Here is a 13,573-nt window from a genome sequence, read left to right on the forward strand (position 1 = left end):
TGGAAGCACTTGTGAGGCTCTGTGTCTTTCTAGGTTGGGGAGAATATTTCTGGGAGTGTGATAGTGCACAGACCAAAGTTATAGTAGGACACAGTCATTTTGGCAAATAATCTTTTTATTGAGATGGTGCCCAGGTGAGCATGACCACCCTGGCAGAGTGGCTACCAATGCCTAGATCAGCCTTATCTTCAGACACCTAACCTGGCTGGCATAGTGACTGAGGAAGGGAGGAGAGGCGAAGGGTGCCAAATGGAAGTGGCAGCACCCTTCGGTCATCCCTCTGGGCTGGGAATTGCATGTTTTAAGGGGACAGTGGGGATCCTATGAGTGCAGATGTATAGTTTGCCAAGGTCGGAGTGAGCAGGGCTGGAGGACCGCACTGGAGGGATTTGGCAAGTCCTGTCAGCTAGTCACTGGTCCAGGGAATGAGACTGTTTCTTTCCCAGGTCCCTTGAATCTTCAGCCCTGCCACTTGCTTGGCTCCCTGGCCTTTATTCTCCACCTTCCAGGCCCTGCTCTACTGCCAGTTGGGCCTGCTGCCACCCCCACAGCTGTTCCTTTACATCTGGGGCCAGGAGGGAGTGTTGGAACTGCCCCTCGGGGCTGGAACTCCCAGCTGTCTCCCTGGCTTTCTCAGACCAGCCTAGCAGGGATGGGGGTAGATACAGAAGGGCAGTGGCTTGGGAGGGAATGAGGAGGATGACAGCCACTGGAGCAGGACAGAGAACAGCCACCCTCAGCCAGCAGAGCACTCCTGGGGGACAGCTCAAGTAGAGCTGTGTGCGGTCTGAGGGGATTCTGGAAAGCAGCTAGGCCATAGTGTCTGAAGCCCCCTCATTTCTCTGCCCACTGGAACAAGCTGGCTTACATATAGGCTTTGTCCCGGGAAGTCTTTGTAGGGGTTTGTGAGTGCCTCTACCACCTAAGCTTTGCTTATCCCAAAAAGGGAGTGTCTGTTTCTCCATCCAAGGCCTTTGCAAGTGACTGTCTGCACACACGATCCAGCTGCCCTGGACCGAGGCCACTGTCTGATACTGAACGTGCCTCAACTTGAGCCAGAAGCCAACACACTGGGTCACACTGCCCCTCCCAACTCCACAAGTTCACATCCATGGGGGAGTTTATAGTCACGACAGCGAGACCCTCACGATCGTATACATAGCAAAGTGTATCTGGGCATCCACCCAGATCATTCTGGGGATGGAAATGGGCCTAGCTCTCTCCAAATTCTGCAAGCTGAAGCAATACCCTGCAAGGGTCAGGCCTGGGAGTGGGGCTTTGATGTGGAGTTGTTGGATAGGGTTCCTTGGTGTTCTGGGAAAGATGTTTTCAGCCCAACTTATGTGAATGGATTGTCTGCCAGCTTGCCTGGTACTGATTAAACCATGCCCTGCAAAGACAGCAGGAGGGTAAAGAAAAAATGGGGGGAGGGGCACAACTGAGTTGACATCAGGTTGGGCCGGGTTCTGCCAGTTCGCTCCAGGCTGCAATCCCGATTCTGGCCCTAAAGCCAGAGGACTCATCCTCTTATCTCAGTTACCTGGAGTGACTGAAAAATTGGAGATTCCTGGTTCTCACGCTGCTGGGTGTGAGACCCAGCATCAAATTCTAACATCCAGATCCACCGCTCTAAGTCTAGACTCTAGGAAGATCTCATGGGCCTCTTTTCAACCCTCCAGTCTGGTTTGCAGTAAAACCCATCCTAATCCCCGGTGCCCTTGAGTGGCGTAAAATTAGGCACACGCGCAGGTTCCGTCCCAGGAGGGGTGGGGGGTGGGAGCCTTACTGCCCTGAGTCTGTCTAAACCGCGTCCGCAGCTGGGCGGGGCCATCGGGTTTATTTTGCCGGCTCTCCACCGCTTGTGGGTCTCCGCCCTAGTCTGCTGCAGCAGGCTGAGCCCTGGGTCTCCGGGTTCTCGGGAAGTGGGGAGTCGGAGTGTAATCACTGCTCGGAACTCTGCCACGCCCCACGAGGCCTGAGAGAACAGACGGACTGCGGGGGAGCCAAAGAAGTCTTTACCACTACATTGGATTCTACTAACCAAGTCCTCCTTCGGGGTGGGTTGGGGGGGGGGACTGAGGCTCTAGAACGAAAGGAAGATCTCCCAGCTTGAGACCACCGTCGTGGGCAACACAGAGTATTGGGCTTTCATCTAACACGTTTAAATGATGTCATAATTTCAAATACTTCAGGGTGTTGTTGGGTTTTTGTATTTTTTTTAATTGTCTTATTTTAAATTTATCTATCTGAATGGTATGTACATATGCGGCCAGAAGCGACGGATCCCTCTGGAGCTGAAGTTAAATGCGGTTGTGAGCTGCCCGTCGTGGATCCTTGGAACAGAATTCTGGTCGTCTGGCCCTGCATGCTCTTAACCGCTGAGCCATCTTTTTCAGCTCCTCCACTTGAGGTTTTGATTTACACTTTCAGAGGACATAAGTATATATCCCATTGCTTTCCTCCCGAGACTGTCTAGTCTACAAAAAGTTTGAGCTTGGAAACAATACTGTCTGCGAGACAGTTAAGTGTAGTGTGCACACGAAAAACAACCCCTCCCTGCTGTGGTCATTTAATTAGCCCAGGAAACCATCTGGAAAATACCAATTGCCCATGCCTGTCTCACACTGAAGTCCTAGGGACCTAATGGGAACATGCTTGTAACGACATTGTGTGGACCGTAAAGTGGGTTACAAATAACAGGATTGTAAAGCAGCCTTGTGTAATGGGAAATGCTGGAAATCTGTGCTACCAAATACTGAGCTAAACCCCTTGGTAAGAAAGTCTATCTTGAATCATACCCACACACTTAGGAGTATGTCAGTAAGATGACAGAAACGAAGGTTTTGCAAACTTCCTTTCTAACTGGTTTTCAAGTTACAGTCTGACACCTCTAGGGATTCTTGGAGAAAAGTCACTCGGTTTTAGTGGTATGTGGAATGTAACAGTCGCTTCCCTAAACACAGTTGAGAAGCACAACTTCATAGTTGATGTGTGTGCCTCTAAGCTGTCTGATGTTTTTGTAATCTTAATTATAGCTACAGAAAATGATTTGGCAGTTCAAAATCACCTTGATTCTGTACAGGCCGTGGTTTTAGGGAATTAGATCTGTCCTCCGACTTTTAAGCTGGAGGTGTATGCAGATGGCCCTCAACTAATGAGGATTCCAGTGTGAAATCAAAACACATTCAGTGGAATTTTGATCTTCCTAGCTAATGATATGTGGAGCAGTATTCCCTTGATGTTGGGCAGGGGCAGTGAACCACAGCACATAGAGCCAGTCATGTGGTCATGGGGGGAACCCATGGTGCTCCACTCTGGGCTGTGTTGTGGCTAGGTGTATTTATTTTTCTTTCTTTTTCTTTCTCTCTGTCTCCCCCTCCTTTTTTTTTTTTTCTTTTTTGGAGGCACGTACTTGCGGTACATTCTAAGCTAGCTTTGGTACTCACTATATAACCCAGGTTGTCCTTAAGGTCATGGCAATCCTCCTGCCTGTTCAGTGCTAGGCTTACATCATATCTAGCTTAAATGCATATTTTTTAGCTATACTATTTATCACAAACAAAGAAGTGTATCAGGAGATAACTGTATTATAAATCAAAGAGTGTTGTGTGTGTGTTGTGTGTGTATGTGTATGCTCCATTACTTTTTTCCTGTCTCATTCTTTGTCAAAAAAACAAACAAACCAAAAACATCAACGTAAACCTTACTCAGTGTCAGATCCAAGGAAAGTAGGGGCAGCTGGGCAGTGGTGGCTTTGATCCCAGCACTCAGGAGGCAGAGGCAGGTGGATCTCTGTGAGTTTTGAGCCTGGTCTACAAAGTGAGTTTCAGGACAGCGAGGGCAGGAAATCCAGTCTCAAACCCCCTGCCCCCACAAAAGAAAGGAAGGAAGAAAGGAAAGAAGGAAGGAAGGAAGGAAGGAAGGAAGGAAAGAAGGGTAAAAAAGAAAAAAAGTAGAGACAAATGGCTATCTGTGCTGCCTATTAGCACACCAAAGTGTGTGCTGGCCTCCAGGCCTTCTCAGAGTATCACAACTCACACCTCACAACTCTTGCCTGCTCTTCCCAGCCTGCCCTCTACCTAAATGTCTCCAGGTCAGGAGTTTCCTTCCCCCGAGTTTCTCATTCCTATATAATCCTGCCGTTTTGGCCATGTACCCACTTGGTTCTCTCTTTGATCTTCCTCTCTTGGCCCCCCTCTCTCTTGGTCCTCCATTATGCGCTCTCTCTCTCTCTCTCTCTCTCTCTCTCTCTCTCTCTCTCTCTCTGTCTCTCTCTCTCTGTCTCTCTCTCTCTCTCTCTGTCTCTCTCTCTCTCTCTCTCTCTCTCTGTCTCTCTCTCTTATTTTCCTTTCTCTTCCTCTCTGGGTTCCCTCCTCTCGGCCTCCTCTCATGGCCGCTCCCTTCTGCTGGTCTTGGTTCAGTCTTCTGCTTTCTCTCCCTGTGCTCTGGCTATACAGTGCTTCACAGCTACAATAGGAACCTTCCCCTCAGCCATATCTTGGAGCAGCCATGACCTCACTTTATACAGTTAGGATCTTTGGATTTCTGTGCCCAAGAAATAAGCTGACCAGATATGATGGTGTGCACCCCTTTTTTTTGAGACAGGGTGTCTCTATACTGAGTTCAAGGTGTATACTCTTTTAATCCCAGCATTCTGGAGGCAGAGGCAGGTGGATCTCTCCGAGTTTAAGGCCAGTTTGGTCTACAGAGAAGTTCCAGGACAGGTAGAGCAACAAAGAGAAACCCTGTCTGAAAAACAAAACGAAAAAATAAATAAGGCAGACGGGTGGAGGAAGTATGTAATTTGGTTGGTAGGGGTTTGCCTAGCACACAAGTAGCTCTGGCTTAGGTTCTCAATACCACATAAACAGAACATGGTCAGCCCACACCTGCAGTCTTGGCACTCGGGAAGTGGTGGCACAATGATCCAAGTTCGAGGTCAACCTTGGGTTCGTAGCCAGATTGAGGCCGATCAAGCCTGGGTTACATGAGACCCTGTTTCAAAAAGGAAAGAAACTGTAAAAGCAAGGTTGGGAAATGACCTTGAAACTCAAGAGGCGACTTATTTGGGAGGAGCACAGATGCCTGGAAGCCTCAGCTTCTTCACTTAGGACAGCAGGAAGAAGAGCGAGTGTTTGGCACTAGGGTTGGAGAAACTTGAACTTTGGGAGGCAGGTGTCACAGGGAGATGGCTGACACTATACAGTATCCAGAGGCGTGTCTTCCCTCTAGGAAAGACGCAGAGGATGGAGAGGGTGGAGCTGGGTGGAGCTGGGCAGAGAGAACGAGGGAGGCCAGATGTCAAAACATCCCTTGAGGACAAAGTTGTAGTTACTGAACTAGGCTGTTCAGGAACCATCTGTGATTCAGCTACTTCCTGGAACACTGTTCACATCTGCCCTGAACGGTGACACTTCACCATTCACATCTGCCCTGAACGGTGACACTTCACTTGTCTCAAAGCGAGTTTTTCTCTTTATGAAGTGTCAAGCTTCTCTACCTGAGGAGGTGAATCTCGGGAGCAGAAGTTGGAGTCTGACAGGGACTTGGGCTCGTCCTTCTTCTGTGGATTCGCCACACTGATATAGCCCTTGCGTGATAGGCGAGCCAGAGAAACTTTTTAGTTAAGTTACATGAACATCCTACTGTTGCTCTCACCGGCATTGCTTTGTCTATCCTTGTCTTTTTTCCGTATTTCTCCAAAGTTCAGTACCCATTTAGTGTCAAGAGTACAATTTCTTAGTGCCCAGGCAACAAAGCCCAGGTTCTTAAGTTTCCATGGCAAAGTGGTGACTTAGTCCCCTTGATCTCCTCTTGTCCTGATTGACAGTGACTCTGGGGGGTGAATCCCATCCTAATTCAGCTTCCTATCAGATTAGTATTTTCCTCTTACTTAATTGGGGATAGATTTCACAGGACTCACATTCTCCCAATGAAGTTGTAGCTTCCAGACTTCATTTGTAAAATTCTTTTTGGGTGTTAATTCTTTAGACTCACCTCCCCCCAAATCCACACACACCACCACCACCACCACAATTATAAAAGAGCATCCTTCGAATGTCCTCATTGCATTCCAAGATATAAGGAACTCTTGTATTCCAAGGATCATAAGGTTTAGGAGCAGCAGAGAGAGATGTCTGTGGTTGTCTGGTGTTCCCTAGTCAGAGGGCTCAAGGGATCCTCTTGATCAGGGATTCAGGATGTCCCTACCCTGTGGGTGGCTTGACTGTCTTGAAGAAGAGCACTGGGAACATGGAGTGGCAGGCAGATAGTGACATAGGCACACATTCGGCCAGGACTGGCGAAGGGTATACCTCAGTGGAAAGCACATGCCAGGCATGAAGTTCAATCCCCCATGTGGTAGTAGACACATACCGTATATCTAAAATCAAGCTTGTACACCATAGCTCCTGTGAATGGTATATGTTCACAAAAGGCTATTTGTTTACTTATTTTATTGTTCTAGGGGTCAAATCCAGGGCTTTGCACAAGTTAAGTAAGCACTTTGGCACGGAGCTATACCTTCATCCTCTACAAAGGGCCTTTTGAGAAGAGCCATGGTAGGATTAAAACTGCCAGGCTTGTGACGAAAGCTTTCAGTGCATGTCAGACCCGGTTTAGACACGAGGGGAGGTGGCTCAAGGAAGAAGAGCAATTATGGAGGGAGAGAAGTGATGGATCCAGCAGCAAACACTGCCTCGTCCAAGAAAATAATCCTTGTGGGTAGAACTAAGAGCAACTTGACATTTTCTCATTTTTCCGTGTTTGTGACCTGGCTGGGAAGACTGAAACACGGGGCACCGAGCCTTCTTTATCAGCAGAGATTCAGAGATTGCTGCAGGTTTGGATGCTAGCACTGCCAATGGCTGGTGTGCGGTTACAGAGTTCAAACCCAACTAGATAAGATGTGCCTAAAGACCTTCGTGAAGCAGACAGGAAATTGAGATTCCGTATCCTTGTCATTAGTTTATGTCTAGATGGTTTTTCCCTAATAGGTAAACTTTCCGGCCCTTTAACTCATTGTATTTAAGTATCTAAACACTTAGTGAGAGTTTGAGAGCCGAGTGTGGCCAGTGGTAGGGTACTTTCCTAGCGTGCTCAAGGCCCTGGGCTTGATCCTTAATACTGCTAAAGAAAAAAAAATAGTAAAAGTTTGCCTTATGGGGAAAGTTTGTAAAGAGGACTCTAAGGGCAGCATTTCCCCTCATTTGTTTTTTCTTGATGGATGTCATCACAAATCACACATTCCTGGGAAGTTCCAATCAAACCGGTGGATGTGAACCCTTCCGCTTTGCTTCCTGCTCCATAATAGCAAATACCATACCCCACATATTTACCTCCTCATCCAGGAAGTGAGGGGCGAATTTCCTGTTAATGCGCCTCCGTTCTGAGAAACCACCCGAGGACTACATCAGGTCTGTCTGCATCGCTTGGTTGCTTTTACTTCCTTGAGTCCTTTGGATCCCCGAGACGCAAAGGTGGCTTCTAGGCCTGTGCTTTATAAGGATTTGTTTCAACAGGCATCTCAGGAAGAGGCTTGGTGTGGCATTTTAGCTCTTCACTGGAGAGCACTTCCTTTTTGGTGGAAGTTGAAGGCGGTGGAAAGAACCCTGGCCTTTGCATACTGATAGCAAGCCTGAGAATGAGAAACTGGGCTTCTGTCCAGTGCTACGAGCCAATAACGAAGTCCCAGCTATCAGAAAACTGGATCCTGGCTCGGGCGTGTGTGTGTGTGGGGGGGTGATACACAGAGTGTCTTTGTTTCTCAGGGAGTTTGTGGTCTTTCCAGGTCATCTGGGGACTTAAGGTAGAGTGAGGATTGAAGGCTGGCCTCCTTGATGGGGCTGAGGCTTGTCCCTGTCCAGCCAATCCTTGAGTGGCATGTGGCTTTTATTGTTAGCCACTTCTACCAGCACTCTGGAGGGTGGCTTTGAGCTTGCCCTATATTATGGAGACATCCTGTACTGGCATGTGCGTCCAAATCTTACATTTGCTTCTTATTATCTCTGTGATCTTGAGCAAGCCGTTTGGCTTCTTCTTTAAGCTTCAGTCCCACACATGTAAAACATGAGGACGCTTTATCAAATTGTGAGGATTCAGTAGGGGGCAAGTGTACAGCACTCATTGCATCACACAGGGAAACACCTCCAGGGGAATTCAGGGCTTCCCACTTCCTCCCCCTCCTACCTTCCTTTACCACCTTTTCTCTGCCTCCATTCCTGTGAGACTCAGCAAGACTGGAGACAACTGAGGGATGAACATGTTTGAACTCCTCAATGCTCCAGAGAAGACCCTCCCCCAACCTGAAGTGGAGGGAGATTCAGCTACAGAAAACTGTCCAGTTCACTGTATGTGTTTTTCTGTCCATGCCGTACTCTTTTACAAACACTGAGTACGGATGGCCTGTTTCTTCTGCGATTCTCAATGTGTTTGTGCGCGGGAGAGGTGGGCATCGCACAACCTAGTCTGATTGTGGTCACTCTGTGAGTGTCAAGGTCCTGGAGGGTGATGGCCTCAATCCGTTGCATGGGGTAGTTTTCTTTCCTGTTCTAGTTTTGTGTCATAATCCCTGATTCCAGAGACAGAGACAGAGAGACAGAGAGAGAGACAGAGAGAGAGAAGGGTAGAAGGGTCTAGGGCAAAGTAAGCTGTGGTCAGGTTCAGTGGGAAAGATCAGGAGAAATTAATAGAACAATCCTCTTAAGTCATTTCTTTCTTGTTCCAGCACATCAAGACAGTTTACATGTAGTCATGGGTCCTTGTTCTCCATTGAGAAGGGGGAAAGCTTTCTGAGATGAACCTAGAAGGGACGGGGTCAACAATCCTGGAGTCGATTACAAGCCAAAATGGTACGAGGAGCAGGATGCAGGGCTCCAGTGCACACTTTCCCCTCTCTCTCTCTCTCTCTCTCTCTCTCTCTCTCTCTCTCTCTCTCTCTCCTCTGCCCCTCCCTCCATTCCTTCCTTCCTTTTCATTTTTTAAGACAAAACTTCTCTGTATAGCTTTGCAGCCTGTCCTGGATCTCACTCTGTAGACCAGGGTGGTCTCAAACTCACAGAGATCTGCCTGCCTCCCAAGTACTAGGATTAAAGGCGTGTGCCACCGCCACCCAGCCACTTTCATTTCTAATGAGTTTCAAATCCTTCTGGTTTGGGGGTTGCAGAAGAAGATATCAAGGAAACAGTGTGTGGAAGGAGCATAAATTTGATGATGAAAGATCTCATGATTGGTAAGAACTTCCAAGATTTTGACTCCAAGAAGAGTCAAAAGCTAGTGAGGACCTTCCAGCTTTAGGAACGATTTGGTTCTTCAGAGTTCCATTTGAACCCCACTCCCTGTACTAGAACACTAATTCATTTATCCATCCCCTCTGCTCTGATGATGTTTAGAAGTCCATTACATTGGGAGCATGGGGACCATGGGAGAGAACTGAAGGGGAGGGGAGAGGCAAGGAGGGGAGCAGAGAAAACAATGTATAGCTCAATTAAATCAATAAAAAAAAGTTTATTCTGGCCAGGCGGTGGTGGTGCATGCCTTTAATCCCAGCACTTGGGAGGCAGAGGCAGGTGGATCTCTGTGAGTTCAAGACCAGCCTAATCTACAAAGTGAGTTCCAGGACAGCCATGGCTGCACAAAGAAACCCTGTCTTAAAAAACAAAAAATAAAAATGTTTTTTCTCTAATTTTTTTTTGAGTCTTGTACTTAACTGTTACAGTGTTGGTGGTGGTCTATGGTCTTTCAAGAGACCTTCCTTCTTATATCCAATGTAGAGAAAGACTCCCCTGTGGAATAGTACTGAGATAAAAGGCTAGAAGGATCTGGCTGATGTCCAGAGTGATGGTATTGACTTACTGCATTTGGCAAGAATTGAGGTTGGCAAGACTTGTTTTTTGGCTGATGTCATCCACAAACAGAGAGTCAACCTGTAGGTTCGATTATGACCACAATGAGCCCCAACAATGACCTTCCTTGCTTGGGGAAAAAAAACCACTAGTGAAGAACAGCCAAAAACAAACAATAAAAAACCCTTGGTTCCCACAATGCACTTGGACTCCTGGGGTCTTCCTGTGGCTACGCAGGAACAAAAGCACAGGCAGGTTTGATGGGGGTAATGGCCCTACCGTTTATTCTTAAGTGGGGAGTGAAGGGAGAGAGAGGCGCAGAAAAACGTTCCCTCTTGCACACAGAGTCCAGTCTACTGGAGAACAGGTGATTGTTCCTCGCGTTCATCAGCTGCAAAAGTCTGTCTCATCCTCCCACCCGTCCTTCAGTACCCTCAAATCCGCATCTCCCAGGAAGCACTCTGCAGTAACCGCTCAACAAACCCTGGCTAGAGAAGTTCTCGCACGCCTTGCGTTAGCTTGATTGTGCTGCAGGGAGGATGGGAGAACACAAAGCGGGGCCGAGGGTGAGGGTTCCGAATTGTACCGCCTGGCTCAGGGTGTACCGGGCCAGGTGTTCTCCAGGTGTTCCGTTCTCCCTCCTTCCCTTCCTCAGCTCCGGGGACACCAGACTCTGACGGGCCAGTCCCACCACCAAGCTCAGAGGCATCAAGCCCAAGAACAGAATATAGACACAAAACACCAAACAAATTGAGGGTGGGCTCCCAGGCTGATGCTCCATTGGCCAGGGTCATTTCTCAACCCTCAGCCTCTGTGGCATGGGCTATGCACAGTGGGGAAGGTGGGGTTTCTGGAGCAACTCAGTGCTGGGAAATAGTCCTCCGTTCCCCAAGGCTGTAAGGAATACAGGCACCAGGGATGGCTTATGGGCAGCAAGAGGAGCTAGGAGAGTGGACAGCAGTTTCATAAAAGCAAACTTCTAGCTGCCACTAGTGCCCTTGGAAGGACGAGGTGGCTGAGGGGCCTTTAGGGAAGAGCAGGGGACAAAGCCCTGAGCACTACGCACTCTGCTGCATCCTCTTCATTTTCCACCCGGGAGCCAGATTTGTGCTTGATTAGAGCTTTGGAGGAAGGTGGTAACAGAGGTGCTCAGAGACCACCTTGGTGGCGGCCAGTTCTAGGGTCCTCTGCAAAGTAGCCCCAGTCCTTGGAAAACGAAAATGTGCCCTGTCCTCCTCCCTGGCCCGTCCCCACCACAGTGCGGGATCCTCAGACGTGAGTCTGCATCCGCCGCTGCAGGGGTCGACTGGGGTCGGAGTTCTGGGAAGAGGACTGGGAGTGGTGGGAAGAGGAGGCAGAGGCCTTGCTGGCCTTGTCGAACTGCACGTAGCCGTCCTGCTTGCCGCTGCTGCTGACACTGCTGTCGCACTGCGTGTCCAGGAAGGAGCTGCTGTCGCTGAGGGAGCCCCTCTGAAACTCCCGCTCGCAAAGCTCGATGGAAGAGCTGCCCATGCCCAACACGAACCTCTGTCCGTAATCGTAGAGGCGGCCCTGGCCACTCAAGGTGCTGTAGATGTTGGTGAAGGACATGCCTGTGGGCACGCGCTGTTTGCCTGTAGGACGCAGGTCTGGCTGGCAGCTGGACAGGGAGATGGTTGGGGTCGAGTGGTGCTCTTTGAAGGTGTTGACGCTGTAGTAGCCATTGGTGGGGTCCTGAGAGGGCAAGAACAAGAGGCATTTCACTAGGGAGCCTTCACTGGCAGGAGGCTGGGCTGACCAGTCCTTCTTCGCACAGGGGAGGCGTGGAGGGGAGGAAGGGATGGAGAGGAAGGGTATTGACCAGAAAACCGGAAGGGTTAGCATGGCAGGGATGCGAGCGGAGCCTGGCGCATGCTCATTTGTCAGCAGGGGAGGGGAAGCTGTACAAGACCCCGTTTATACAAGGGGGATGCAAGATCATTGGAAAAGCGGTCTCTAATTGTTTTTGTGTGTTTGTCCAGAACATGAATACTGACTTTTAAAATCTATAAGCGATAAGGCTGTGGGAAGGGAAACCTGTAGGAATCCAGCCTCAACTCAGGGGCAAGGAGAGCAGGAACTTTCAGCCCCTCACCCTCAGTGACACCTGTCTCCAACCGGCCCTGGGCATTTCCATTCTGCATGCTGTTGTGGTTCTTTGCCGAAGGCATGGGGCCATCATCTCTATGGTCCAGCCCCACTGTAGCTACCCCTACCTTTAGGTTCTGGAACTCCTTCTCCTCTTCTTTGAGGACCTCCAGCTGCTTCAGCACCGAGTCTTGTTGGAATTCACCCCGGTCCATCTACAACCCAAAAATGGCTAACTCAGTGCGGAGAAGGTGGGCTCAACTCCACCTCCTTCCAGGAGAAGATGAAGAAATGAGCTCCAAGGATTGCCACATGTCTCCCCTGCACATCCTGGACTGCAGAAAGGCGGGTAAAGAGGATACAATTCCAGACCTCAGTAAGGTTCTGGGAGCCCTCATTCCAGGACAGAGACAGGAGGGAAGAGCGGATGAAGCATCAGTATGACTGTAAAGCCGTGTCTTCTTCCACTGGGCAGGGACATCCTCACCAGACTTCTCACTTGAATATTTGTTGAAAAATTCAGGCCAAGCCATGCACTAAGAGCCTTGTGTATACAGAGTACGATGCAAATAGACAGAGCTCTCTCTGCTCACCAGGGAGATAGATGTACCCGAGGTAAGTAAGCAACCCCAGAATATCAACACTGGGTAGAGAACAGGCTCTTTAGGGCAGTCTGTCAACTGGGGCCAGGACGTTGGAAGGAGTCTTTGTCGAGATGCTGGCAACATAGGCGAACTATCTCCACAAAGGCCATGTATTCAAGGCTTGGCACCCTTTGTGTGGCACTGTTAGGACATAGTGCTTAGTAGAAGGAAGTGAGATCACTGGTGGTGTGCCTTAGAAGAGGTCACTGGAACCTTGGTCCTGCTTGTCTCTTCTTGCTTTCTGGCCAGCATGAGGTAGACAGTCTTCCCTGAGGCAGACTTTGCTGTGATGTTCTGCCTTGACGTGGGTCTGAAGGCATCAAGGTCACACGAATGTGGGCTGAAGCCACAACCAAAGAAACTGTTCCTCTTTTATTTTAATTAATTAATTAATTGATCTCTGTGTGTGTGCATCCATGTACTCACATAAATGCACGTCACGGTGTGTGTGTGTGTGTGTGTGGATAGCAAAGGGCAGTTTTCCAGAAGTTGGTTTTCTCCTTCCTCTGTGGTCCTAGAGTTCAGACTCAGACTGTAGACTTCAGCATCATTGGCTTTTCCCTTCCGAGTCACCTCACCAGTGCTGGTGGTAGTGGTGTTATGAGACAGAGACTCATTCTGTAGCTCGAGTTGACCTGGAACTTTCAGCAATTCTCCTGCTTCCCAGGTCTTAGAAGTATGAGCCACTATGGATTTTTCTTTGTGAGTATATTGTGTATATATGTATCTTTGTGCGTGTACGCACATGTGTGTGCATGCACATGCGTATGTGTGCAAGTGTGTGTTCACATGTGTGTGTAGGCTAGAGGTTGGCATTGAGTATCTTCTAAAATCACGTTCCATCTTATTTTTTGAGACAGGGTCTCTAACTGAGCCCAGAGCACACCAATTTAGCTAGCGTGGCTGTTCAGTGAGCCCAGTAGATCCCCCTGTCTCCACCTCCCCACGACTGGGACTACTGGGTCTTTTTCACATGAATTC

At 49.0% G+C, this 13,573-nt stretch overlaps 1 protein-coding gene across 6 annotated transcripts in view; it reads right to left on the reverse strand.

Moving 5' to 3' along the window:
• Window positions 1–10,098: 10,098 nt before the first annotated feature.
• Kirrel3 (kirre like nephrin family adhesion molecule 3) overlaps window positions 10,099–13,573 on the reverse strand; it is a 550,850-nt gene continuing 547,375 nt past the window's right edge. For all 6 annotated transcript variants that reach the window (XM_075966411.1, XM_075966409.1, XM_075966408.1 and 3 more), the window contains 2 exons: window positions 12,077–12,163; window positions 10,099–11,555 (listed from right to left, as the gene is read on the reverse strand). In XM_075966411.1, the coding sequence (XP_075822526.1) occupies window positions 11,112–11,555; window positions 12,077–12,163 (531 nt within the window). In that variant the 3' untranslated portion in view covers window positions 10,099–11,111. The remainder of the gene's footprint in view (window positions 11,556–12,076; window positions 12,164–13,573) is intronic.

This window comes from Microtus pennsylvanicus, chromosome 3, assembly GCF_037038515.1.
Source record: "Microtus pennsylvanicus isolate mMicPen1 chromosome 3, mMicPen1.hap1, whole genome shotgun sequence".
In the NCBI taxonomy this organism is placed as follows: Eukaryota; Metazoa; Chordata; class Mammalia; order Rodentia; family Cricetidae; genus Microtus; species Microtus pennsylvanicus.